The following is a 26248-nucleotide window of genomic DNA, read 5'->3' on the forward strand; positions in this document are numbered from 1 at the left end:
CTTTGCCTGCTGCTCACCTCCTGCTGTGCTGCCCGGTTCTTAACAGGCCACTGACCAGTACTGACCTGCGGCAGGGGTCGGGGAACCCTGGAGTAAACAACTCCACACACAGCTTATTTCTGCACACACCCCTTCCATCCTCCTGCATGCCAGCAGCTCCCACTTGCCTAGGCTGGCAACTGTGGCGGGAACAAAGCAAGCTTGGGAGGCTGCTGCAAAGGACAGGATGGAGGTTTTATATGTGGCAAAATACTTCTCTAGGGGAGTACAGAGGAACAGACAGATGGGGGCACAGGATACCAGACAGAAGTGGTCTCTTCTAACCAGTAAGTGGAAGCTGCACCTCACCCCCAGGTGGGGGTGGGGGTGGGGTGGTACATTGGCACAGGAGGTGGCGAGACAGGCATGAGGTGCCCATCCCTGAGGTGGGCAGCCGGGCAGGGCCCAGTCTTTGTTGGCACAATCGGCTCTCTGACCCAGCTGGGATGCCAGGGAGGGGCAGGACTGCTGGGCTATGGGAATGCTAGGGAGAGGAGCAGTCCAGGTCAGAGGGGGTATGAAAGCCTCTCCTGGGGGGGGGAGTGGAGTGGACATGGATAAAGAACAGGGTCACAAGAGGCAAATACAGAGCAACAGCAGCAGCAGCCAAGTCCCCCAGGGGAGATTCGTGGTCCCAAGGGAACCCCTGGGATGGTGATCATCTCTTGAGCACCAGCCCAAAGGGCCTCTCTCCTGGGGTGTCAGGGTGATAGTGAATGAACAGTTTTTGGTTTCAAAATGAGGCGGACCAGTGTTCCATGGGCTCCACACCCAGGTGGCACAGGGATGGGAGGCTCAGAAACACAGAGCCCCTCTCGTGATGGCAGCAGACAAGGAATGTTGTAGGCAAAGCTCATTCCTGGGGCAGGTGAAGGCTGAGGCATGGAGGTGGCGGGAGGGTGGGTAGCAGCATCTCAGGTTGCCCACTCCTCAGGGTTAGGTCCTGGGCGGGCAGATGGCACATCTGATGCCCATCAGTTTCTACCCAGACCCCTCCCCAAGAGGCTTCCATCCTGTAGCTTTCTCTTACCAGTGTTGCCAGAAAGCTGGGGGGAGGGGCACGATGAGGAGCCCTGGATCTGAAGTTTGGGAAGGGAACCCTCATGGGAAATCCTGCAGTCTCCCTCTCCAGGAAAAACCTCCTACCTTTCCTAAATACTCCCGGTTGGAAAAAGAAAGGGCCACCCCATTTAGGACGCTCATTTAGAGCCCCAAGTAGAAAGAGTTAAGGAAGTGCACCTTTTCTCTGGGAGAGGGAAGAGAGACCCCTGAGGTGGGAAAAAGGGGACACTGCAGACAGGTGGGCATCCCCCCCACCCATTCACCACAGGTAGATAAAAAACCTACAGCTGGGGCTTAAGGGACCCCCAGGAGCTGGGCATCTACCACCAAAGAAACCCCAAACATTGAGCAAAGGCATCTGAAAGGAGACAGCGCCCCCTGGAGGTAAGATGCACCCCCGGCGGTGAGCTGCTGTCCCTCCCCTCTGCTGGGCTGCGGGCCCTTCCTCTGACAGTGGCCCCTGCCCCTCAGCGGATGTAAACACCCCGCCCCCAGCCCTCCAGCTCGTTCTTGTTGCGCCCCAGCACTGGACCCCCGCCCTCCGTGCAGTAGCGGGCCTTATTTCGGCCGCGATTCCGGTTGTCAGTCAGCTCCTCTTCATAGTCTTCTTCCTCATCCTCCCAGGATCCCTGACGAGCTGGAGGGGTGCTGCTCCCCGCAGGGTCTCCAAGCCCTGGCCCCTCTGAGGGGTCAGTCTCCATGTCCACACATGAGTCTCCCAGCTCCGTGTAGGCAGAGTTTCGGTTGCCAGAGGTGTCGGCATCAAACGTGTCCTGGCGGGACAGTGCCCGCACGGTGCCCACTCGGCCTGGTGGGTGGCTGCTGGGGTAAAGGCCTGGGGGCTGGCCCAGCTCCCCGGGGTACTCGTGCACACTGGCGTGCTCCCCGGTGGCCCGTTCCAGCGGCTGGTCCCCGGACGCAAGGTAGGGTCCCTGGTTAGCAGACAGACAGCACAAACCATGCAGATCAGGCAGGGGTGAGAGAAACACAACAAAGCAAGGCAGGTTAGTGATGGCACCGAGGCACCAGCCTGGCTGAGGGAGCAGGGGGCTGGCTCTATGGGGTGGAGCCCCACAAAGGGTGCTAGAGCCCAGTCAGACAGATCTTAGGGCATTTGCTCCTCTGTTAAGACAGGGGTGCCCAACCTTCCTAAGACTGAGGAGGCGTGAACTCTCCTGGTAACTATGGTACAGAGCCCATGAGAAATTAGTCATCACTTCCTCAACCCATGTCATTAACGCTGTCCTGGCGTAAATCACCTTTAACAGCTCATTAGTAGTGCTACTCGTTAGTGGTTGATTGGATTAGTCAGTGCCCCAGTTTTCCAAATATTAAGGGTATTCTACTCAAGCTCACTAACCCCAACTCCTTCAGCCCACATCAGACGCTATTCAGAGGCTTCTAGAACCCCACACTCCTCTGCCCCCAGATGATTGGAATTCCTCCACTGCCCCCAGCAGAAATTCAAAGCAGCAGGATAGAGAAGGCAGATGGGTCTCCATCCCCCACAGGAGATGATAAGGTGACCCAATGTCCTCAGCACCAAACTGCCACATGAAGGTGACCTGATGGCCACTCCCACCACAGAGGTTGCTGGATGGGTGCAAAGAGGCCTGCGTACTAGTCCTGCCCCTTTAAGTTGTATGAACCTAAACAAATGACTCCCCTTTCAGTGGCCCAGATTCTCTGTGGTGGGGTGATGGAGATTAGAGCAGCAGTTTCTAAACTGTCCCCTACAGATCTGGGGTGGAGTGTGGAGGGCACAGAAGTGCTTCAGGGGTCCCCATGGAGGTAAAGTGGAGGCCAAGCCACTAGCTCCCTCTGAGCAGAGCAAGGATGCCTTCTCTACACACTGGGCTTCAATATAAGATTCAGTGAACAAATCGACTGTTGCTGAAAACAAATTTGAAAAGCAATGGTCTAGAATGGTTTTCTTCTGGCTCTGAGAACCAAATACTTAATGATGTGCTCTCAGAGATGGGCCACGGCTCCCACAGGAGGAGGGGGAGGCAGGGCAGGGCACCCACAGGAGGGCCTTTCCTGGAATGTTTAACTGGGAGAAGAATGGAAGGTTTAGCATCAATCACTGAAGATGCTACCTTCTAGGTCCCTTCTGAGAGGCCTCCTGGGGTAAAGGCTCTAGGGGAGGGGGCAATCTCTTTGGATTTAAAGGCTCCTGCTCTGTGGGATTCCCTCCTCTATTGGGTTTACAATGCTGTGATCACTATTGTGTCTAGAATGGGGATGAAGTCCAGCAAATTAACCTATCAGTCTTCCCCATGTTTTCTTTCTTCCTAGTCACTTGTCTTATAGAGCTCCCAATCAGGCCTCATACCCCCAAATCACCCGGCAGTGGACATAGTCCTATAGGACTAGGCCCAAGGAGCACCACCAGCCAGTCCCAACACCATCAAAAACCACAGACACCAGAAGCTGCTGGTCACCACTTTTTTCTTTTTTACAAAATAAAGCTCTTTTCCTTCCTTCCCCATGTTCCCTGCATCCAGTTCCGGGCCCTGGGCAGGAGAGGAGATGGGCAGGGCACCTACATGGCTTGCTCCTGCTGCTGTGGCACCGCCCTGGCCTGCTGGGAGGCCTCCAGCCCACCCCAGAAGCTGAGATTTCTCCTGAGTGAGGTGAGCACCTGTACCTGGAGGTTGGAGACAGGGGCAGGGCTGGCAGCCAGGGCTGCGGTAGCCATGGTGCGATTCAGCAGCGGGTTAGGCGGAGTGCTGCTGGGAGGGTGTGTGGCCTTCCAATAGGCTTCCAAGTACTCGGCCAAGTGTTCGCAGGCATCCTCCAACTGGTTCTCGTCCAGGATGATGTCAAACATTTCCTGTGGAGGCGGGGTTAGGGGCAGGGCTAGGATGAGCCAGGCATGATCAAGGGGGTGAGGGTGTGGCCTGGACACAGTGGGTGGAGAGTCAAGGGGTTGAAGGACAAAGTTAAAAAGAGACTTCTGGATGTCCAGAAAGAGAAGGGCTCTCAGATACATGCATTGACAGAACTATAAAAGCTCTTGGCACCCACACAGTCCAACTCCCTCATTCGAGATTTAAGGTAAGCAAGGCTTAGATTCCACACAGAGAGGTGGTACTTCTGGGGCTTGAAGCCAGATTCTGACTGTCCAACACTTTCCCGGAAAACCAGTCTGTAGGGATGAGCCCAGCCCAGGTGTTCCGGTCACTCTGTCTCCCATGCAGGCCAGAGGAAACCAGAATCCAAATGTTCCCCCACCCCCGCAGGTCTGAGAACTCACAGGGGGACACTGTGCCAGCTTCTCCGAGGCCGCTATTTGCACATTCAGGTGTTTGGACTGAGACTTCCCTCGAGACTTGATGAGCCTCTGAAGTACCTGGTTTGGGGGGGAGAAGAGGAGCTAGAGGGACTCTTGTAACACACCAAGTTGGAGAGGCAGGTCCTGGTTGAAGCCAGTGTGGCGAGCCGGTGTCAGGGCTGGGGGATGTTCGATGACTTTCATCCCTGGCCACCTTCTTTAGAAATCACCTCGCCAGCTCTATATACATCCTACACAATGCTCAGGCTCTCTCCTGGGTCTTACACCAGCCTCTCCTGGAAAATTCTCCTAACAGTGGCTATATGAAGGGCGCTCACAGGCTTCATTCACTGTCCAGACCAGCTTCTCCTCCATGCTAACAACAGCCATGCTTTATGGGGCACTTACCATGTACTGGTACTGTTTGGTACTTTTTATATGACCAATTCATTTAGTCCCAACAATACAGTATTCCCTCACTTATCGTGGGTATTATGTTCCAGACCCCCCCGCGAAGTAGGAACCTTACATTTATTCTACACTCTTAAACCTACGTAACTTTAACAACATACATATATAGTACCGCAAAAATTCGCGATAAATAATTAAATATAATATTTTTTAAATCCCACGGTATAGTAAGGTTGCAATAAGTGAACCGCGATATAGCGAGGGACTACTGTAATCGCATTAGATGAACACTATTATTACTCTCACTCAATAACAATAATAACAACAGCTAAAACAAAGCCACAACCTTAACTAAGTGATCAAAGTTAACATCACCAACAAACCAACATCATATGCCTCCCGATGCAATGCACTTGGGACACATTGCTTTGGTGATATTCCAACCCAAATTGCAAAACCTAAATCAAGTCATAAGGAAAACATCAGACAAACCCACACTGAGGAACATTCTACAAAATCAGTGATCTCTACTCTTCAAAAATGTCAGTGTCATGAAAATCCAAGAAAGGTAGAGAAACTGTTCCAGCCTAAAGAATACTAAAGAAATATAAAAGCTAAGTGCAACACATGATCCTGGCTTGAGGGGAAAATTGCCATAAAGGGCATTATTGGGACAATTGGTGAAAACTGAAGATGAACTGTACTTTATTTTATTTTTTAAGATTTTATTTATTTGTTTTTTAGATAGAAAGGAAGGGCAAAACTTCGATGTGTGAGAGAACGTCAATCAGCTGCCTCTGACCACCCCCACAACCCTGGCACATGCCGGGGTGGACTGGGAATGGAATCGGTGAATTTCGGTTTGTGGGTGGATACCCAACCCACTGAGCCACACCAGTCAGGGTGAGATGAAGTATATTTTAGATAACATTTCTTGAATCTGATAATGCCCTTGCTCTTAAGAAACACATGTTGAAGCATTTAGGGATAAAAGCATACAATATCTACAACTTCTCTCTAACAGTTTTATACACATAACACATACATACGTAAAGTAAATGTGGCAAACTGTTCAAAAATCAGTGAATCTGAAAAAAACTGAGTTATATACTTTAAACGACTGAATTGAATGGCATGTGAATTATAGCTCAATAAAGCTGTTAAAAAAATTAGTGATGCTGCCCAAGCTAGTGTGGCTGAGTAGATTCAGTGCCGGCCTGCAGACAGAAAGGTCACCAGTTCCATCCCTGGTCAAGGCACATGTCTGGGTTGCAAGCCAGGTCCCCAGTTGGGGGTGTGAGGCAACTGGTCTATGTTTCTCTCCTACATATTTCTCTCCCTCTCTTTCTCTTTACTTTCCCCTCTCTCTAAAAACATAAATAAAATCTTAAAAAATTAGTGATACCCTGGCTGGGTAGCTCAGTTTGTTAGAGCATCATCCCAATATGCTCAGGTTGCAGGTTCGATCCCTAGTTAGGGCACATACACAAATTAACCAATGAATGTATGAATAAGTGGAACAACAAAATCAATGTCTCTCTCTCTCTCCGCCTCCCTCCCTCCCTCTCTCTTTCCCTCTTCCTCTCTCTCTCCAAAATCAATAAATACATTTTTAAAACTAGTGATTCTGAGTAAAGGATATTCAAAGGATGAGAGTTCTTTGAACTATTCTTGCAATTCTAAAATAAAATTAAAAAAAAAGAATAGCTATAGTGCATAGTAGGTGCCAGCCACTTTACATGGTTAATCCATTTATTTGAGCTTCACAACCACCATTTGAGGATCCCTATTTTACAGAGGAAGAAACTGAGGCATAGAAATGTTAGGTGCTTGCCAAAGGAGCACAGACCTGGTAAGTGGCAGCACTGGGGCATCCCGGCAGCCTGGACTCTCAAAGATTCCCCACCATTAACTTCAGTCATTGCTTGTCCATGGGGAAAATGGACATACTGTTGCTTTCTAGTTCACGACTGTTTTTGCATCCATTATCATATTTGATCTTTTCAACCACCCCAGGAAGTACTTAGATCCTATCACCCCTTTATGCTCAGAAAGGTTAAGGTTAAGAAACTGGGTGCTTACAGGATGCGATCATGAGGTAATAACAGTTGCCGCCCCTGGTTGCCATTATGAACTCTGGGCTCTTCTACATCATTACCTTAAACTCTCTCAACAATAATGCAGGGAGAGATTATAATCCCCATTCTATAAGGGAAGAAATTGAGGCTTTAACAGCAAAAAACCAACAAAATCTACTTAATAAGCCAACCAGAGCTAGATTAGGCCCCATGCTGTCTTCTAATTTCAAACCCTTCACCTACGTTTGCCCTCCATTTTTCTCAAACCCTACTTCTTCACCTACGCTTACCCTCTATGTCCTCCCCCATTAACATCTAGGACGGAAAACTAACGGAGCTGCAATATGACAAAGAAGTAAATCAGCCTTCCTACCGATTTCATCTCTATCAAGGTCCCCATGAGGACAGTGCAGCAAAAAGGGCTGCAATCAAAAGACAAAAGACCTTCCAGCTGTCAAGTAGCTGGGTGACACCTGGGACAACAAGCACAGAATTCTTTCAGTTTTCTGGATCAAGGATGGGAGGTCAACCAGAGCAGAGATAGGGGACTGGCCTACATGACCCTAATAATAATCCTTATATTAATATTTATACAGCCCTGGCTGGTGTGGCTCAGTGGACTGAGTGCTGGCCTGAGAACCAAAGGGTTGCCAGTTTAATTCCCAGTCAGGGCACATGCCTGGGTTGGGGGCCAGGTCCCTAGGTTGGGGGCATGTGAGAGGCAACCACACATGGATGTTTCTCTACCTCTCTTTCTCCCTCCCTTCCTCTCTCTCTAAAAATAAGTAAATAAATAAGATCTTTAAAATATATATTTATACAATATTAATAGCTGATATAATAGCTAATAATGATGAGGTACATTATTGCAGATCCTTTGCCAACTACAAAGTATTCAAATTAGGTTGAATCTTTGCAGTGTCCATATGATGGAGTTTTACAGAGAAGGAGAGTAAAGCTGGGGTGATTAAGTCACATAATTAGTCAGCAGTAGCTGGGATTTCAATAGGCAGCCAGACTCCCGAGCGCTCCTGTCCCCTCTAGGGTCAGGCTCCGGTACCCACCTTGGGAGAGGTGATCTTGATGTAAACAACAATGGGGGCCAGTGAGGTCTTAGAGAGCTGGGCCGGGTGGTTGATGGTGTCAGCGTCCAGAGCCACCAACTGAAGGGTCCGGGCCAGCTCGAAGATTCGCTCGATCTCACTCTGAACCTCAGCTGGGGGAACACGGAGTTATGGAGAAGGGGGACTGTAAGGGAGCTTCTTTATTGAGGCAGTGGGTGGATAGGACACTTCTGGGGCATCCACCCCACCTCCCACCCCTCGCAGATCTGGCCCCAGAGAAGGCGATTGAGGGGCGGGCTCACCCAGGCTGGAGCGTGTGTTGGAGCGCTCAATGATGATGTGCTTGCTGGGGTTGTTGAGGACTGAGCGCTTAGCCAGGGAAATGTCCGCTGTCACACGAGTGATGGAGATCCTGGGGGATAAGACAAAGGGAGTGAGGGGCAGGTGGGCTGGAATGCCCTGCCTGTTCCCCAGGCTCCAGGCCTGCCTTCTATCCCTCTGTCCAAGAGTCCCAAAATTATCATTCAAACCCTCCTGCCCATCACCAGCAGCAGAAGACCGCAATGGGAGTGGGGAGCTAGCTCCCAGGGTCTTACCTGCCATCAAACCGATGCTTCAAGAAGTCAAATAAAGCTTTCTGCATCATGTCTGTAACCTAAGGGCAGGGAGTGGGGTACAGGGAGAGTCAGACTTTTAAAGCCACTCAGCAACGTTGAGTTGCTGGGTACTTGTCCCCTTCACATTCCATTTTCTTCTTAAATTCATGAGATGAATGGGATCTTGGGGCTGAGGGTGGTCCTTCTGAGTCTCGGAGCTTCCAATGAGCTCTCAGATTCCAAAGGTCCTTCTAGGTGGTACCTCTGGGAAGACTCTTCTGGGGATTTGGGGTTGGGGGCTGGATCCTCTGAGTGGATCTCCCTGTGGGTTGGGTCAGTCTGGGAAATTTCTCTGCAGGTCTGTAGCTCTCTGGGGAGGACACCCGGGAACCTGGGCCCTTCGAAGGAATCTCTCTGGTGTCTGAACTTTTGGAGTCTCTCTGGAGGTCTGGGCCCCTCTGGGTCCACTCCCCTCTATGGGCTCCTACCTCATAGCCCTTGAGCGACGGTCCCACCAGGATGATGGGCCTCATGGAAGGCACCACGTCATAGGGGGGCACATGCTCTGTCTGGAGGGGAAGCAGGGAGGGGAAACCCCAGAGTGGAGATGGCATTAGCCCCTCTCCCCCCTCCAGGCTTCCCCATGCATCCTTTCCTCCCCCTGGTCCCAGAGCCCAGATGTGGGGGTCAGGATGAGGGTAGGAAGGGATGGCCAGGGAGAACCAGGAAGGGTGGGGGAAATGGGACAGATACGGGAATGGGTGTTAGAAGGTCCCCCTAGCTCATCCCAGGAAGTGGGGAGAGGGACACAGAAAGCTGTGATACTCACCGACTTCTGCTTCTGTTTGGCTGGGTCCAGAGATTGCCAAGAGGGGGAGCGGGGAGAGAAGGGAGGGCACCCAGGCAGGGGCAGAGGGCAAGGAAGGAGCCAGGACAGGAGGGGCAGGGAGAGCGGGCAGACGAGGAGAGATAACAGGGCATGCGTGTTAGTGACAGACGGAGCCAGAGAGAGGAGACGGGACCCCATGCCAGGGGGAGCGAGAGATGGCCCTGGACCAGGGCTGGGAGTGGGACTGTCTGTCAGTCCAATGGACTCGGAAATAGTCAGACATACCAAGACCCCCCTTCTGGGTCTTGGAAAAAAGCTGGGAAAGGTGACAGCCCTTAACTTGGTCCCTACCGCTTGGCCCCAGTACAGGCTAACCCGCCCATCTTAAGAGTTCCCTTAACGGTCCTGCTCAGTAGTCAGTAGACCCTCACATGCCCACCCTAGACTCATGGAGTTTGAAAAGGACAAAGAAGGGCCACTGGTCCACTCACTCCTTCGCATTGGGGGTGGGGTGGGGGAAATGTGGAATATCCCACTGTAGTGAAGGGAAAGGTCGGGTTTCATTGCCACCAGACCCCCCTTACAGTGGGGGAGGAGGGGAGCCTTCCAAGAGAAGAGGTGCTTCAATGACAAGAACAGAACCACCCCTTCCTGCAGAGTGGGCCAGGGTAGGGTTGTGTGGAGACAGATATGTCTGTTCTCTGGGCCATCCCATCCCTCCCACCTCCTCAGCACATCCTCACAGAATCAGGCTACTACCAAATCTGAATCCAGCCCAGCCCTCTCCCCTGCCAAAGATCTGGGCCCTGACCCCCTCCCGTCTTGTAAGTACCCAGCAAGAATTACCTTCTTAAAGAAGGGGATGCGTTTGCCATGGGGTGGCGGAGTGGTAACACTGCTAACACTAGTCTTGGCAGAGCCACCATGCTCCCCAAGCTCTGCCTCCTCGTCCTCTAGCTCTAGGGGGTCTAGTTCAAATGCTAAGTTAGTCATTTCATTACCTGGACCGGAGAGTCAGGAGAGAGGGAGGAGGGAGGCGAGGTGGGGAGGAGTGAGATGGACATGGAGACACAGATACAGAACGCAGGGATGGGATGGGGAAAAAAGAAAGAAGAAGAGGTGAATGGAACAGGACTGGGAGAAATGAATGGGGGGCAGGGGGAGGGGAGTCAGGCAGAGAGATGGAGCTACCAAAGAAATGGGAGAGGAGAGACATGAGAGGATGGGCGCTGGCGGGCCCAGCTTGTGGGGTGTCCTACTCTTCATGGGGAGGGGACCCCTGGATGTGTGTGGAGGACTCAGGACCGAGGTGCCCAGTACTGCAGGGGAAGGAGGGGAAAGGAAGTGGGGAGACCACCCCACCCAGGAGCTTCCCCCGACTCCCTGGGGAGGCAGCAGCTCTTACCACTGGCAGGGGGTGTGGGGCGGCGGGTGCCAGTCACCACATCTCCCAAACTGGAGCTGGAGTTGTCACCTGATTTGCTGTGTGGGCAGAGAGAAAACGGAGCTGTGAGCAAAGGGGAAATCTGTTCTCTCACATGCTGCCCTGCCCCTATGATTCTCTGGCCCCACTGGTGAAGTCACAGGCAGCTCTGTGCCCCCTGGGCAATGGGTGAACCCTTGAGGCCTAGTCCTGGCTGGATGGCCTCTCCCTGGGCTGGCAGTGCCCCGCCCCCCAGCCAGACACCTGGAGCTGAGGCGGTTCTGGCGCAGCTTCTGTTCCTGCAGCAGACGCAAGCTGTCCAGTTTGACAGGGCTGGGGATGAAGCCAACCTCACAGCCCTCCTTCACCAGTCGCCCGATCCACCAGTCATTATTGTATTTCTGCAAACAATGGCAGGTGGGGTGGGAGAGACCAAGAGGGGGATTGGAGGTGCAAGCCAGCAGCCACCCTGCAGGGGAAACCACCCCTGGTCTTGCCTACCCTGCCCAGGGGATGGCACCCTCAAAGAGCCCCACCTCCAGCTCCAGCCTCTGAGTACAGCCCCAATTTTCAGGAAAACTCCAGGACCAGCATCCTCTGGGGCCATGGATCACCCCACCCCCAGCATATCCCTGTGCTGAGAGTCCTTTCTCCCTACATGTGTCTTCCCTGCCCTGGAAAAGCAGGGACACCTACATGTGCCCGGAAACATGCCACTCTACTTACAGGCCTCACCACAAACCCGCCCAACAACCTTCTGACATAAGCATCACCATCCCATTTTACCAATGAAAAATCAGAGGCTCAGAGAGGTGGAGACAGTAGTCTAGAAAGCACAGCAGACGCAGCCCAGCTCTGCTTGGTTCAGAATTCTTTTTCCACTACAGTTCCAGATGCCTTCTCTCCTGGCACCCACTACCCTGCCCTCCCTCCAGATGCCAAGTGCTCTCTCCACCTCCTTGATGTGCAGGAAGTCCTTGGGCTCGAAGGTGATGGCCATGCCCTGAACTGGCACCTCATCCCCTGGAGATGGGTTGTAGCCAACATTTGTCCGAACAGCAAATGCCACCGGTTTGGTCTAGAGGCGCACAGGGAGGACAACAGCCAGACGGTTAAACCGCAATGTAATGTACAACTTCTTGACTGAGGTGGTGATTCTACAGGAATTTGTTTTATAAGCTGTTCATTAAAAAGTATACTGAATGGTTTATGTAATTTTTTGTATTTATATTAAATTTACAATTAAAAAGAAACCAAAAAGTAGAACTCAGCCCTCTCAGGGTGGAGGAGGGCAGTGGGGAATGATAAGTATTAGGAGTTGGGGAGCCCAGAATGACACCCAGAAGGAATCACCACCACCATCATCATCATCATCATCATCATCATCTACTATTTAGTGTGCCAGGTACTGTGTTACATATTTCATACACATTTATCACAAAAATCCTATGAAGTATTATTATCTTCATTTTAATCAATGAGGAAACTAAAGTTCGGAAAGGTTAAGTAACCCACCTAAGATCACACAGCTAATAACAGCGCCCAGGAATTTTGACTCCAGAAAGAAGTGTAAGCTTTTAGCATTTCTCAAGCTCCTATTGTGTGTGGAAGTAGTACTAGACACTTATTATACTGTATAAGGAGGCAGGTATTACAGGCCGTATTTCACAAGTGAAAGACAAAGGCACAAATGAAGCTCAGGTGTATACCAGCTAGGAAGTGGCTGGGCCAAAACTGGACCCTGGGTCTGTCCAGGCTGTCTCTGAGGCCCAGGGGTGGGTGAAATAGGACATAATAAACCCCTCCTTCTTTCTCACCTTGGCTTTCTCGAGCTGGGCTAATGCCTGGCGCTCTGCCTCCTTCCTTAAGGCTTCCCGGTCCTCTTCCAGAGACACATCAGAGTCTGATGGACGGCTGGTGTAGGACTCTGCTGAGCCCTGGAAACAGACAGGGCCAGCTCAGGGCCAGCTCAGGGCTGACACTGCCTCGCCAGCTCCTGGGCCTCAGAAGTCATGGAGGTGCCACCCATCATGGAGGCCTCAAGCCCCAGGCAGCCCAGCACGATGCCATAGGCCTAGGAGAAGATGGTATTGAATGGGAGGAACCAGGGATTGAGGTTTGCAGGCCCACAGGAAGAGTGCGGCTCTAGGAAGGGTGACAGCAGCAAGCCAGGGGTTAAGGCAGGTCTAAGGACAGCTGCTTGGGGCCCAGGGAGGGGCAGGAACCTGATAGGGGCAAAGCCAGGAGAGGAGTGCCAGGGGACGAATCTCCCCTCCCTGCTCTTCATTCTCTCCCCTGCCCCCAGCACCCGCGGAGACAGACTCAGCAGAAGCCCAGTGGGTCCTTCTAGGGACTGTAGCCACCAGCTTAGGTCTGAGCTGCCTGCACTGTTGGCAGCGAGCAGCCTGCTCAGTATGATGGGGCCACCAAAAATTCAGCTACCTTGCACTCAAGGGTGTGGGAAGACAAGAGTCCAACAGTCCCTAGCAGAATCAAGAGAACCCCAACCCTCAGGCTCTCACAAGGTACAAAAGAGTCCGATATTCCTGAGGTGGTGCGGGCAGAAGAGGCAAGTGAAGAGTAGAACAGGGGAGCAGGCCTTTCCTTAATGCTAGGGCTGCAGCTGCCAGGGTTAAGGCCAGCTCAGACGTCGGACGGCGCCAGGAAGTTGGTCTTGTCCACACTGACCATCCCAGAGCACAACTTCTTCAGTGATGCAGGCACATGTGTGAGACACACGTAGCCTGTCCAGACTCGCAGTGTGAATGACCAGGCTAACTCATGGGTGTGCTTGGATGTGCAACTTCAAGTCTGTTTAGGAGGGTGTGTTCTATACTATGCGCTGGATGTCATGACTGAATGCAGACAGGTATACATGAGCCCAAACAGAGGGGTGCCCTAGAGGTCAGTGTCCCTGAGGGTATGTAGCACATGAGGGCAGGAGCCAGGAAGTGTGGCTTTGTGTGACTGTGCTGCGGTGCTATTGCTACGAGGGGTGGGAGGGGTGGGAGATGACAGAGATGACGTGGAAAAAGAACAGGACTGTAGAGATGTGGAGGTTTTCTCCTGAGGGCATGAAGGGGCCACTCAGCCAGAAATGCCCATTAGGTTGGTATGGGGGGGGACCTGAGAAAGAGAGAAGACAAAGTTCCACCTCCCCCAGAGGACCCTGGTCATTAGCTAGTGCAACTGTCCATCCTTTTCCCAGTCAAATCATGAAAATGGGAGACTCGTGAGGGGAAATGTTGGGGGTGGGGGTGAAGTTGCTAATAGACGCTGGAAAGAGACTAAAGGAAGGAGAGTGGAAACCAGCTCACTATCACTGTCCACCCCTCCTGACGGGAGCAGCCAGAGTCAGGGAGACAGATGCACAGAGAGCCAGAGCAACAGACCCAGGACAGGGTGCCAGAGAGGCGCTTACTGGCCCAACATACATATGCACACATGCACACGCACATGCATGCACACAGACATATCAGGAATGGCGGGGGACGGGAAACAGTGAGGAGGGGAAGAGACAGGCTGGAGTGAAGCCCCCTCACAAGCTTTCTTGAGGGGCTGCTCCCACCACGTCCCCCCCATCCCCAGCTCACCACCACGAGGGTCCGGTTGGGCACCTCCATCACAGCGCCCTCGATGCCTGGCCCTGCTGGCCTAGGAGGTGGCCCAAACTGCCCGTTCCCCCAGGGGGCTCAGGTTACAAGCAGAGTTGCTACATATGCAAACTGCGAGGGTATATTTAGCACAGAGACGGAGCAAGGACTGCCCCCCCCCCCCGCCAGGCACCTACTGGGGGTCAGAGCAAGGGAGCTAAGAAGAGAAAGGATTAGAGGCTGGGGTCTGACACCCTGGGCTGCCAAACACCAAGGTCCTTTTCTGTCAAGAGGGGTTACACTGAGAGCACAGTGTAGCCCTAGTCCAGTCCTGCAACAGGAGGAACGAGGGAGAGACTGAAGAAAGGACTTCCTATCTGTGTACTTAGGAGATGCTGGGATGAACAGCTCCTTTCCTGGGCTCGTATGTGCCAAGAGCTGTGGAAACAGGAATCAAAGAGAAGGACCTCACTCTAATCTGTGGTGAGTCTGCCTGGTACTATTCCCTCTCTCTGGCCCAAGGGGGGCTTGAGCTCCACAGGACCCCTCCTCCCTACTATTCTCTGCCCTCGTATGCTTTTCCCATTTCCTCTTCAACGTACTCCCTTCCCTTCTCTGATCCCAAGCCCCTCTCATCTTTTTTGGGTACCAGGCTTTGTTGAGATGCTCTGTAGTCATAGCAACCACATGCTTCTCCCTGAGCCTGAGATGGCCTGGGGTTGAGAATTAGAACAGAGATGAGATTGGCATCTTCCTGACTGAGCACAGATGACCCCAAAAAGCTATTCAGTGACTCTGCCTTCAGTGAGGGGTGCTGGGCTAAAGTCCTTTCTAAAATCAATTACCTCCTGCCAACACCCCACCCCCCTCAACACGCTTTCTCTCTACATACTAAAGAACAGTCATATCTGGATGTGAGGAGGGTATTTCTTTGACCCATACCTAACCAGGGCTCCAGGGACTCAAATGTTCTGACTCCTCATTTCTTAGGACTTGGCTAGACCCCTTGCTGTCAGATTCTGGGGGAGGACACGGAAGCAGATAGCCAGCAGGGGGAGTGGGTGACAGCCTGAAGCAAGCTAGGAGGCAGGCCAGGCTGTCACTGAATGAGATGACGCAGGCAGGCAACAGGGGCTGGTGCCTGGTGCTGTGGGCGGGGCTGGGCGGGGGCTGAGGGAGTGGGTGCAGCTGACAGTATATGCAGGAGAGGTCATGGGGAGTCACTGTAATGGGTGGTTCCAGGCAGGAGACAAATGATATGCGGGAGGGTGTCAGGAGAAAACCTCAGACCCAGTTCACCAATGCTGGGCTCCACCAACCAGCCACCACCCTCTTTGCAGCCCAGCCTCCCTATTATTACCTGGCGGACAAAGCTGTTGGATGTGGTATCTGAGGATGTGCTTCCATCCGACCTTTTGAACCGTCCTTTCCTCTTGCTGTATTTGCCCTAGAGAAGCCGGGAAGGGGCAAGAGTGGAATCAGAAAGGCCCTTTCCCAACCCTTACCCTCTCAGGCCCAGAGCTACAACTAAACCTTGGAAATATCATTCCCTGATCTGAACAGCCCCCCCCATCTTCTTCCTGAGATGGTACAGCCCAAGGGGGAGGGAGAGCCCAGACGACAGTCATGGGGTGCAGGACAGTGCGAGAGCCCTATGAAGCGCACACAGAAACCCCCAAACCAAGCCAGAGAGGCTGGGAAGGGGGAGGTGCTGAGTAACTGGAGGCTCATTAGGCAACAAAGCTAATTAAGATGCTGGGCAGGCTGCAGAGGCGAGGGAAGGGAGAGGCTGCCTGCAGTGCTGGGGGTGGGGGTGGTAAAGAGACCTGGGGAAAGTCTCCCTCCCTCTCCCCTTCAGCTGGAGCTGAGGGTGGCTGAGTGTGCCTGTGGCCCCGAGAGAGAAGAGGAATTGCCAACTGCCAATGGGGCCCAGCTTGGCTTTTCTCGGGCCCAACTCTTGCTTTCCTTTATCGCAGAGTGGAGAGGGGAGTGGCAGCTCTCAGCTCTTGAAGACCCAAAACTAAATTTCCCAGGGTGGGTGGTGAGGTATGTGAAAAGGTGTTTGGAAAGTAAACATCTAACCCCAGCCCACTGCCATGGGGTAGATTTAGCTCAGCACCCCCTACCCTGGGAGGACTTTTTCTCAGGCCTCACAATCGCAGTGGTCACACCTCTCCCAAGGGGACAAGAGCCATCAAGCTTCCACCCACTAACCCTCAGCTGCCAGTGCCTACATCCTGTCGGCATGGTACCCACCAGGCTGCATCAGTCTAAATGCCCCTTGGCCCTGCCCCAAGATGAGCCTAGGACACAGCCCCCACAAATCCCTGGGGTAGGCTGGCTCAGTGTCACTGGCCAGGCTCCTGACTTGGCTGAAGTGGACACTGCCTGATCACTCAAGCTGCCACACATTCAGGTATTTCCAGGCCTCCTGTAACCGGGGGCTGCTTTTTTGCCCTCCTCAACTCACATACACACTTTGGTCCCAGGCCGGTCTGGAGTAGAGGGTGATGATTGAGGGTTCAGCCCTCCAAGCCCCTGCCCCCAGCCTGCATCCTTGAGTTTCTTTACCAAAGAAGGTAGATAAGCCATGACCAGACTAGGATCTCTGGTTCCTTGGGCCTGAGTACAAGAAGGAGGATGGACAAATGAGAGAGAAGGGCACCTGGGAACCCCAGAATCCTTCCTCCCATCCTCCTCTTCAAACCAGACACATACCCAACCTCTAGGATTGAGGATCTCTACAAACTTAAGAGGATCCTGCAGTAAACCCCAGACTCACACCACCGCCACCCCAAGCTGGGAAAAGGGAGTGGCACTCAGAGGGACAAGGGACAGCTGAATGAAAGGCCCCAGTCAGCTGCCTCCCAGGCTCCAAGGGGCCTGGAATGGAGAAGGGAGGTATTTTTAGGTCTGACTTGACCCTGGACGGACACACACACACACACACACACACACAGCAACCTCGCTATCATGGCGGTTACTGTTGGTCTAGGCTGGCCACAGCAAGAGAAGAGTTAATGCTATCCTAGCCTTGGGTTATTGCCAGTTGAGAGAAGTACATGTCCCAGAGAAATCCCCCTCACGGCACGATCATGCCAGACCTTGCTGGCCCCCAACGGGCAACCACCACACCCAAGAATGCCCCTTCCTCCTCGGAGTAACCCATGCAGCACAGGAAAAGTGTGAACGGGGGTGGGACAGCGACCTCCTCCCCCAGGTAATTCAGTTTCTTCCCCTCCAGGGCAGTGAGTTGGAATCTATCCAACTTTCCAAACTTTGGAGGCATTTTTCAGGGGGTGAGGGTAAGAGGAGGGTTGGCAGGGAAAGAGAACGTGGGTATTGGGGGAGAGAAGCTCGTTCAATATGGGGGTGTAGCTGACGTGGCTGAATGGGGGCCTGGCCCCTTCCCCACCCTTGAGGGCCACCGTCTGCGGCTCCGAAGGCCTGCTGGCGCCGCCCTCTGACTGTTGCCTCGGGCATCTCCCAGAGCCACCCCCACCCCACCCACCCCCGCCCAGCGCCCGTGAGCGTGCTCTGCGTCGCCCCCTTTGCCTGAGCTTGCTCCCTAGCCTCCCTGAAACCCGGAATCACCCCCGCTCGCACCCTCACTCTCAACCCACTGGAGCCGGTACCCGAGCAGCAGGGACCCTGACCATGGGGGAGACAAGGAGGCGAGGGTGACAGGCAGCCCGACCGCCCCCTCAGGCTCCGCAAAACCGCAGCCCAGTTCCGGGCCAAGCGCCCATCAATCATTAACACACAGGGACGGGGGGCGTTCCGGAGCCCCTCTCCCCTTCACGCCGAGCACATAACCCTTTCCCCCCTAGCGATCCTCGAGCCGACTCCGCTAGGACCGCGGGGGCGGCCCCCTTCCCTCCGCGCGGCCACCACGCCTCACCTGTGGGCTGGGGTCGAAGACCTCCATGGGAATCTCCTGGGAGGGTGGGTAAGGGCCCCGGGACATGCTGGTCTTCTGGACCATGGAGAGGAACCTCCCCTCCGGCCGCCGGCCCGGGCGCCCTCAGCGCATGAGACAGGGCGTCGGAACCGAGAACGGCGCGGCGCAGCCAGCACCCGATTCAGCCCCCGGGCCGGGCCTGCGGCTGCCTTCTTCCTGCCTGCCTTCCCTCCTTCTCTCGGCTCTCTCCTCTGCCTTCCCCGCCGCCACCGCCTCCTACCCCGCCCCTGAAGGCTCAGCATCTCCCCCCGCCCGCTCCGCTTCCCCCCGCCCCTCCTCCCTCCTCTGCCCGCCCCGGCCCCGCCTCTCGCAGCCCCTCCGCGGGCTCCGCACAGACAATGGAAGCACGCCCCTCCTGGCTCGGGAGCTGGGTGCGCGCTGGCCTCCGACTGGCCAGGGGTGAGGGCGGCCCACTCTGCGGCGATGGGGGGGCGGGAGGGGGTTGAAACTCTCCTGGGGGGAGGGGGCGGTTTACCAGGGAATGCCAAACGCTTAATGGAGGTGTAAGGCGGATTAGCATGGCTGGCACCGCGCCCCACTTCCAAACGGCCTTTTCTAGCTGGTCTCCTCATTTACCTCTAGCTTGGGCCACCGGAACTTCCCGACCCGGTTATCCCGGACCCTACTTTAACTCCTTTCTCCCCTGTGTAGGCCCAGATCGCCTTGAACCAACAGAAGGGCCCCTTCCTCTCTAATATGGTACCTGCTCCGGGGAGGCTGAGGCTGGACTGGGCAGGGTGTCCAAAGGGGGTCCCAACATAGAGAGCAACAAGAAATCTCAGGGACTCAGGAATCCTGTGTCCTAGTCGCTAGTACCCCCAGGCCCTTCCAAAAGGCTGGGCCAGGACAGGGCTGGGTGAGGTCCATGTACCTTGGAAAAAAGAAGAAAGAGGAGGAAGACATGGAGCTGAGACAAGGCTAAAATCAGATCTGTTGACCTTTGACCTAGGATTGCTCCCCCCTTCATCCTTATTTGGGGACAAATATCCAAGGCCTGGACCCCACTTAACCATAATCTGTGGAGAGAAAGAAGTAGGGGATTCTGGCAAGAGACCTTGGTGCCAGTTTGGCTCAGGCTCTTTCTGGTTGTGTGGCCCTTGGATAAATCACCTTTTCTGTAAAATGGGGTTGCCAGTACTATGATGTCTTTGTCACCTGGGATTATTGGGAGGATGAGGGAGAAAGAAATTAAATGATAGATTACTGGGGCCTTTGGAGATGTAAGGTGATGTGCAGGAGTCAGGCATGAATGACAGGAGGATCTGGTACCCGCCCCCCCCCCCCCCCCAGCTCTCCATCTACCCTTTACCTTGTTCCACAAAGAGGAGAGATGAGAAGTAGAATGGAGCTTTGTCCAGGTTCAGTGACCCTAATATAAGGCCTGCCTGCTGTGTGTTCTGCTAGAGGGGAAACTGAAGTTCACTGACTCCTCCTCCCCACTCTGGGCTCTACAACAAGTGGATGGCCAGCTGTGAGTTGTTTCTCTGAAGCCTTTTAGCAGATCCAGTTCTCAGCAGGGTTCCCTTCTGACCGTTTGCACAAGAGAGCCTGGCATGACAGAGAAGGCATGGTTTTTGCAGTCAGAAAGACTTGGATTTTCAATTTCTGTTACCTCACTTAGCTGTAAAGTGACGATGACACTAATTGTATTGTGAGGAAGTGGCATAAATTTTACTCCCCTTTCTGCTTTTGAACTTCTGAGCTCTGTTTAGCAGCCAGGAAAAGTGAGAGATGGGGTGATAAGCTGGAGCCAAGCAAGTTGGAGCCAGAACTCAGATCTAGGTTTCTTGGACTCCAAAACATACTCCTTGGGTTTTTGCATCGGGTACTCCAGACCAGGAGGGAAGAACTGCGGGTTGTGTGGTCATTCAAAATTTTTTTAACTTTCACAACTCTGCATTCACTCAGCCCATAACACTATTTCCCAAGTGCTTCTTACTATGTTCTAAGTCAGCAGTTTTCAACCATCGTGCCCTAGAATCTTTAAAACACGCAATACCTGACTTTAGTCAGGGGCACTGACTACTTCTCCTTTAGATGGTAAAAAAAAATGACATCAGCCAAACACAATAGCCGTCTGGTGTGAATGAGTCAAAATTATACCTATGGGGGGCTGGTAGTCAGCAAAAAACTTTTTTGGTGTGCTGCAGAATTTTAGTAATCAGTTTATGTGTCATGAGATGAAAAAGGTTGAAAATCACTGTTGCTAAGTTCAAAGCCTGCTGTAGTACAGTGTGGGCCAAACAAAAGACGATTTCCAACATCAAGGACCTTGTTGTCTTAAGACCTTCCTTTGCAAGTTGCAAACATTATTTCGTGATTTTCACAACTAGATTACGGAAGTATTAGGATTAGATACACTTTACAGGGGAGAAAATTGAGGCACTAAGAGATTACGAACCGCAGTGGTGCAAAAACAAGCAAATGTCTTTGGTGACCTATTCTGCACTCCAGGGGCTCACAATCAAATAAGAGAATGAATAAAAAGTGGCTCTTGTCTGATACCTGCCCTATTATTCTTTCCCTTCATTCACCAATTTTTTTTTTTTCCTTACTAATAACACCCTTCCAGGAAACACAGGACGCGCGCAAAGACTGGGCCACTGTACCAAACCTGCCCCGCACCTCCACAGTGCCGCCCGTGCAATCCAGCTGACTTCCGGCTTCCACTACCCACGTGATCAGGCTTCCTGCCAAGTAGGAAGTCGGACTATACCACTTTGTCTTACCGAAGGGGTATATATTTTTATATTTTTAAGTTTAAAACGATCCCCGCTATTAGGTTTCTACTATCTCGGGTCTTTACACCGTATTCAAGTAAGTTTAGGATGGCGGGAGATGAAAGGACAAGAGGGGAATAGGGATGAAAGCGGAGCGCGGTTTGGGCTCTCCCCTTTACAGATAATGGGAGGAACCTAACCGAAGGGAGGCCTTTCCTTTCGCCACTGGGGTAGCAGCCATGAGGTGAGGAACGGCGGGTCTCCCACATACGTTGGTCCGGTCTTCGGGTGGGCGGCGAGGCTCGCTACCGTGGCCCCGGGTGGGAGAAATGAGCCGGAGGCAGCCCTGAAGCGGCCGGTCCTAGAGCTTAGGGTAGGCCGGAGCACATTAGGCCCCGGCCTCCGTCTCAAGACGGTAGAGTTGGGGGAGCGTTCCGAGAACTTTAGGCCGCGGGAAGTTGGGACACCTCGCCGCACACGTGTCGATGGCGGCCCACGCGGGCAGAGGAAAGGTAGCGGCTGTGACGAGGCCGTGGCCCCTTTGGTCGCAGGGCGCTTCTAGATCCCTAGCAACCCCTGCAGGCCGCTCATAAGAAAACTCAGACCCAGCCCTGACGGCGTGACTGGGTTGGTTGAAGCATCCTCCGTGCGATTCCGGTCCACCCTGCGTAGGGAGGCAACCGATCAATGTTTTTCTTTCTCTCTCTCTGAAATCAATAAAAACATCCTTCGGTGAGGATTTAAAAGAGAGAAAAGCTGAAATTAGCTTATTGCTGTGATAAGACAAAACGAGCCCTGGAAGCAAAAGGAGCAGACTAGCAGTAAATCAGGTCTACTGGCCTCGGGTTCTGTGCTAAACACTTACTTGTAGACTGAATACCAGAACAGTCATAAACCTCCACATTTTTCAGAGGAGAAAGACCTTGAAACAGGAAAGATTCTTAATTTGGAGGTGTGGTGCTGTGGGTGGCAAAAGCCTTAGTGGAGGGGGATGTGTTGGCCCTTCACACCAAGCGCACATTCACATCTGCTTCCTTGTGTGTTCAGTTTCACAGCTTTAGAAGACCTTGAAGGGTGGGTCTTGCTTGGATGCTCATTCTTGCCCAGGGATGGCTTATAGGGCCTGATAGTATTTTCTGTTTGTCACAGTATGCTCAGGCTTCAGAAGAGGCTTGCCTCCAGTGTCCTCCGCTGTGGCAAAAAGAAGGTCTGGTTGGACCCCAATGAGACCAATGAAATCGCCAATGCCAACTCCCGTGAGTTCTTAGGTTCTTCATAAGATGAGAGTTGTGTTAATCCTTAACAAACACAGGAAAGCTCACGGGGGTGGGGGGGTGGCTTATGACATAAGAGGAGTTACGGATATAATGGAGATGTCAGGGCTTTTATTCCTGCCATTTGCCAAAATGACAGGATAGAAGTTAATGGAACCACCCAATGTTACGTTGATGAGTATTTCTAGGGTGAATATTCTGTTTTATGACTATGTGAAGAATTTATGAAGAGATAGTACAGGGACTAGGGAGTCGGGGTGGCCAAGGAAATTATGAAGTGGGAAGAACTGGGGCCTCAGACTTAAATAGAGTCTGTTGGCATATTCAAGGCAAACAGATGGCAGCCCTACAGGTAGCATTGGCATACCCACAATACTTCCATATAATGTTACAGGAAAAAAAGTATTCAATAACATTTGTTAAAGGTGGTAAGACATATTTTATTGGAGATCATTGTGCTAGGTACAGGGATCACTGCCAAATGGGATTTTATAGTGGCGTAGAGAGATTGGGCTCAGATCTGAATATAGCATGGGCAAATAGAAATTGGAGCCAAGGCACACAGTATAGGGGGTCAGTAGATGGGAAGCTATGAAGAGGAAACAGGTCAGAGAGATCCTGGCTAAATGAACCTAACAGGATTCTTACTAAAGACAACAACCCAGGGTGATGGGACTTCACCCAGAGTTCTTATAAAAACTAGACTATACAAAGAAGTACACAGATGGGCTTAAGAGAAGGTTCAGGAACCTGATGAAAGTGGTTAAGCGAAGACTGTCAATATCAGGGAAGTCTTCAACCAGTTTGGGTTTTGGCATTGTAGTGTGTGCTCAAAAAATCCTAATCTTGCTTTAGACCATTAGCTAATAAGGTGAAACAAATAGGATCTGAAGGACTAGGTTGTAGCTGTACATAGGTTGGTTACACATCCTAAGTATATATTTTGAATACCCTATAAAACATCTGAAAGTAAAGGGAAAAATTTTTTTTTTTCACGGAAAACTAATTTTGTTATCTCCAGCCATTTTTTAGGCCACTGGGCTGGGGATGTAAGCAATGTCCGTGGCCTATCCTATTTAAACTCTGCATTGTGACTGGTATTCTTGGGGATAAGCCCTACCTGACTGACCAGGTACATTATGTTTTTCCAGGTCAACAGATTCGGAAGCTGATCAAAGATGGGCTGATCATCCGGAAGCCTGTGACTGTCCATTCCCGGGCTCGATGCCGGAAAAACACCTTGGCCCGCAGGAAGGGCAGGCATATGGGCATAGGTAAGTGCATTCTTCTTCCTCTAAGACTTAAGAAATAGTGGATGCTTAAGCCTAGACTGAAATATATTCAGGATCTTTTTCTTCCCATTCTGTCTAATCTTGAGCCCTTTTCTTACTCTGTTGTTTGATGTGTTTTCTTTCTGTGTGCAAGAAGTCGGCACTAGTGTCAAAATTGAAGGTATTGATAGAAATTACATTGAGCACCTACATTATGCCAAGGATTCTACTAGGTACTTCAAAATATTGTCCAGTAAATCCTAAAAGCACATTCTAAGGTCAGGATGATTTAGGGAGATAAAGCCCCTTCCAGCTTCATACTGCCTTTGTGCACACCTTCTCATATCCACATTCTGTGTGAAGCAAAGAGGGAAAAATGGTTTTGCTTGTGCTTCCTGAAAAACTGACTATGAAAGAAATTGAATATTTGTGGTCATCATCTATAAAATGGAAATAATGTTCCTTAAAATAAGATAAAGCACTTGGTACATGACCCAGTGAATTATAAAGTGTTTCAGGAGGTGGTAGCTATCATGACCAATCAGCTGGCTTTAATAACTCACTTGAGAACTGAGTGCAGTAGAGTAGACCTAACTCAACCTCCCTGTAGGTAAGCGAAAGGGTACTGCCAATGCGCGAATGCCTGAGAAAGTCACCTGGATGAGGAGGATGAGAATTCTTCGCCGGCTACTCAGAAGATACCGTGAATCTAAGAAGATTGACCGCCACATGTGAGCATACCCTCCCCTTGAGCCCACCAAGACCCATTTGCTGCTTTGATGGTTTGCTCTTGACATAGACACAGCTCTGTCTTGTTGGCCTTGGGGAAGGAGCCATGCGTGTTAAGTAAGCTTAGAAAATTCTTCCATGCTGGCCTGTTTTTTTTTTTCCCCCCTAGACATTATCAGGACAGTTGAAGAATTGATCTGCCAGACAAGCTCTTCTGTCTGGAAACTGCATAGAAAGTCTTGGTTTGGGGGAAGGTAGTTCATGCAGCAATAGGAAGAGGAACCCTATGTGCTTTAGGAACCTTGTGTGGAGGCGACAATATCTGATCCCATCCCTGGCTAGAACTTCTGCTCCTTTTATCCTGCAGGTACCACAGCCTGTACCTAAAAGTGAAGGGTAACGTGTTCAAAAACAAGCGGATTCTCATGGAACACATCCACAAGCTGAAGGCGGACAAGGCTCGCAAGAAGCTTCTGGCGTAAGTTTCTTCAGGAATTGGCCCCTGTGTCATGGGGGCAGGTTCTTTGAACTTTATTATAAGGATTCTTTTGAGACATTTAAAATGTGCTAATGCTTAGTCTTGACTCAGATGCAGTCTGTTAGAGGTACATGTTCCTCTGACCTGTGCACACTCCCACACCACCTACTGTCATCGTCAGGGTAGGGACTGTAGATTAGTTAAAGTAGGAGCTCTTGGTAGCCGAGGCAACTCATATCTCAAGCTGACTATGCTCAGAGAGAGGTCTGGGCATGTGCTTCCATCTCTCAGCAGCTCATCTGTTCTCTAACTGATGCATCTTTTCTCTTCCATTACTCAGTGACCAGGCTGAGGCCCGCAGGTCTAAGACCAAGGAAGCTCGCAAGCGCCGTGAAGAGCGGCTCCAGGCCAAGAAGGAGGAGATCATCAAAACACTCTCCAAGGAGGAAGAGACCAAGAAATAAAGCTCCACCTCTCTTACCTGTACATAGTGGCCTTGGCAATTACATGGATCAGTCGTTAAATAAAGTAGCCTCATCTACCTACTTCTCTGCTTCCAAAGTTCCTGTTTGTGGGTCTTTACTATTTAGAGAGCCAGAGCTGACTGCACTCAGCACTGGGGTACTGGGATGTAGACCCTTTCCAGGGGGCCTGTTCCATTTCTTCCTTCTCTCCTGACTTCTAGTCAGATGCATTGACCCCTCCATCCACAAAAGAGGATTGTTATTTTGTTTTTTTAAATCTGGTTTCAGTGGCGTGTGGGATTTACTTTGAAGGGAGGGAAGGAATGGCTTCTACCCAGGCCTCCAAAATACTGTGCTTTGGAACTGCTTTTACATGAGTGACCCTTTGGAAATGATCTCAAACGTTAGTTGGGAATCAATAGTTGTGATATCAGTTGTCACACTGTATTAAAAACAACAGAGAACAGAATGGTTATACTTAACAACTGGCCACTGAGGTCCAAGGTTGAAATCTGCCCTAGAACTTGATCTGTAAATAGTTTTATTGAGGTATAACTGAAGCTGTCATTCTGAGCATCCCAATTTCTAAATCTTTCCTTCCTGTCCTACCAGGTTGATTTAATACCCATCACATGTGATGTAAAGCAAAAGGCTTTTCTCAGAAATTGGAAAAAAGGCACATAAAAAAGCCTGTGAGTGGCTTTATGGATTTGCACCCCCTTTTACAAATAGGAAGTAGGTTTTTTGCAACTATTACTGGAAGTAATTACCAATTTTACAATAAAATATCTTCTCTATGAGCTGAGTACTTGGACATTGATTCTAGTCTTAACATCTTTTGCAGAAGAGAAAATGGTTTTGGAGTCACAACTTCAATTAATGCAGACTGGGGAGGGGAAAATTGATTCAAGATACTTAGGAAGTAAAATAGGATTTTGTAGACATCAATTGTGGGAGCTGCAGAAGACTGGCTTGGTCC

The 26248-nt window shown here is 51.5% G+C and overlaps 2 protein-coding genes across 5 annotated transcripts; one reads left to right on the forward strand and one right to left on the reverse strand.

Annotated features, from left to right (window-relative positions):
- Nucleotides 1-367: 367 nt before the first annotated feature.
- On the reverse strand, nt 368-18537 carry CACNB1 (calcium voltage-gated channel auxiliary subunit beta 1). 3 transcript variants are annotated; one of them, XM_090291204.1, is made up of 14 exons: nt 18274-18537; nt 15733-15819; nt 12597-12716; nt 11735-11857; nt 11044-11180; nt 10762-10838; nt 9357-9376; nt 9016-9096; nt 8528-8586; nt 8234-8343; nt 7932-8083; nt 4361-4456; nt 3752-3937; nt 368-2033 (listed from the first exon to the last, which is right to left on the reverse strand). In XM_090291204.1, the coding sequence occupies exons 1-14, from the start codon at nt 18355-18357 to the stop codon at nt 1569-1571; spliced, it is 1797 nt and encodes a 598-aa protein (XP_090147330.1). In that variant the 5' UTR covers nt 18358-18537; the 3' UTR covers nt 368-1568. The 3 variants fall into 3 exon arrangements, with proteins under 3 accessions (XP_090147330.1, XP_090147329.1, XP_090147331.1); XM_090291203.1 differs by lacking the exon at nt 9357-9376 and adding an exon at nt 10203-10357; XM_090291205.1 differs by lacking the exons at nt 9357-9376; nt 15733-15819; nt 18274-18537 and adding exons at nt 10203-10357; nt 14373-14464.
- A 2512-nt stretch (nt 18538-21049) lies between these two features.
- Nucleotides 21050-25366, forward strand: RPL19 (ribosomal protein L19). Of its 2 annotated transcripts, none has more exons than XM_090291207.1 (6): nt 21050-21069; nt 22203-22309; nt 23479-23601; nt 24209-24329; nt 24695-24805; nt 25146-25366. In XM_090291207.1, exons 2-6 carry the CDS (start codon nt 22204-22206, stop codon nt 25267-25269), a joined length of 585 nt encoding a protein of 194 aa, XP_090147333.1. In that variant the 5' UTR covers nt 21050-21069; nt 22203; the 3' UTR covers nt 25270-25366. The 2 variants fall into 2 exon arrangements, with proteins under 2 accessions (XP_090147333.1, XP_090147332.1); XM_090291206.1 differs by lacking the exon at nt 21050-21069 and adding an exon at nt 21216-21297.
- The last annotated feature ends 882 nt before the right edge of the window (nt 25367-26248 follow it).

Source organism: Furipterus horrens, unplaced genomic scaffold (assembly GCF_987537825.1).
Source record: "Furipterus horrens unplaced genomic scaffold, mFurHor1.1.pri manual_scaffold_11, whole genome shotgun sequence".
NCBI classification, from domain to species: domain Eukaryota; kingdom Metazoa; phylum Chordata; class Mammalia; order Chiroptera; family Furipteridae; genus Furipterus; species Furipterus horrens.

Coding starts and splice junctions, on each gene's coding strand:
- CACNB1 (XM_090291203.1), bottom strand. CDS start 18,357: ATGGTCCAGAAGACCAGCATGTCCCGGGGCCCTTACCCACCCTCCCAG. Junction 10,839..11,043: donor CAGAACCGCCTCAGCTCCAG/GTGTCTGGCTGG, acceptor CTGCCCACACAG/CAAATCAGGTGACAACTCCA. Junction 4,457..7,931: donor TCAAGATCACCTCTCCCAAG/GTGGGTACCGGA, acceptor CCCCCAAACCAG/GTACTTCAGAGGCTCATCAA.
- RPL19 (XM_090291206.1), top strand. Junction 22,310..23,478: donor AATCGCCAATGCCAACTCCC/GTGAGTTCTTAG, acceptor ATGTTTTTCCAG/GTCAACAGATTCGGAAGCTG. Junction 23,602..24,208: donor GGGCAGGCATATGGGCATAG/GTAAGTGCATTC, acceptor ACCTCCCTGTAG/GTAAGCGAAAGGGTACTGCC.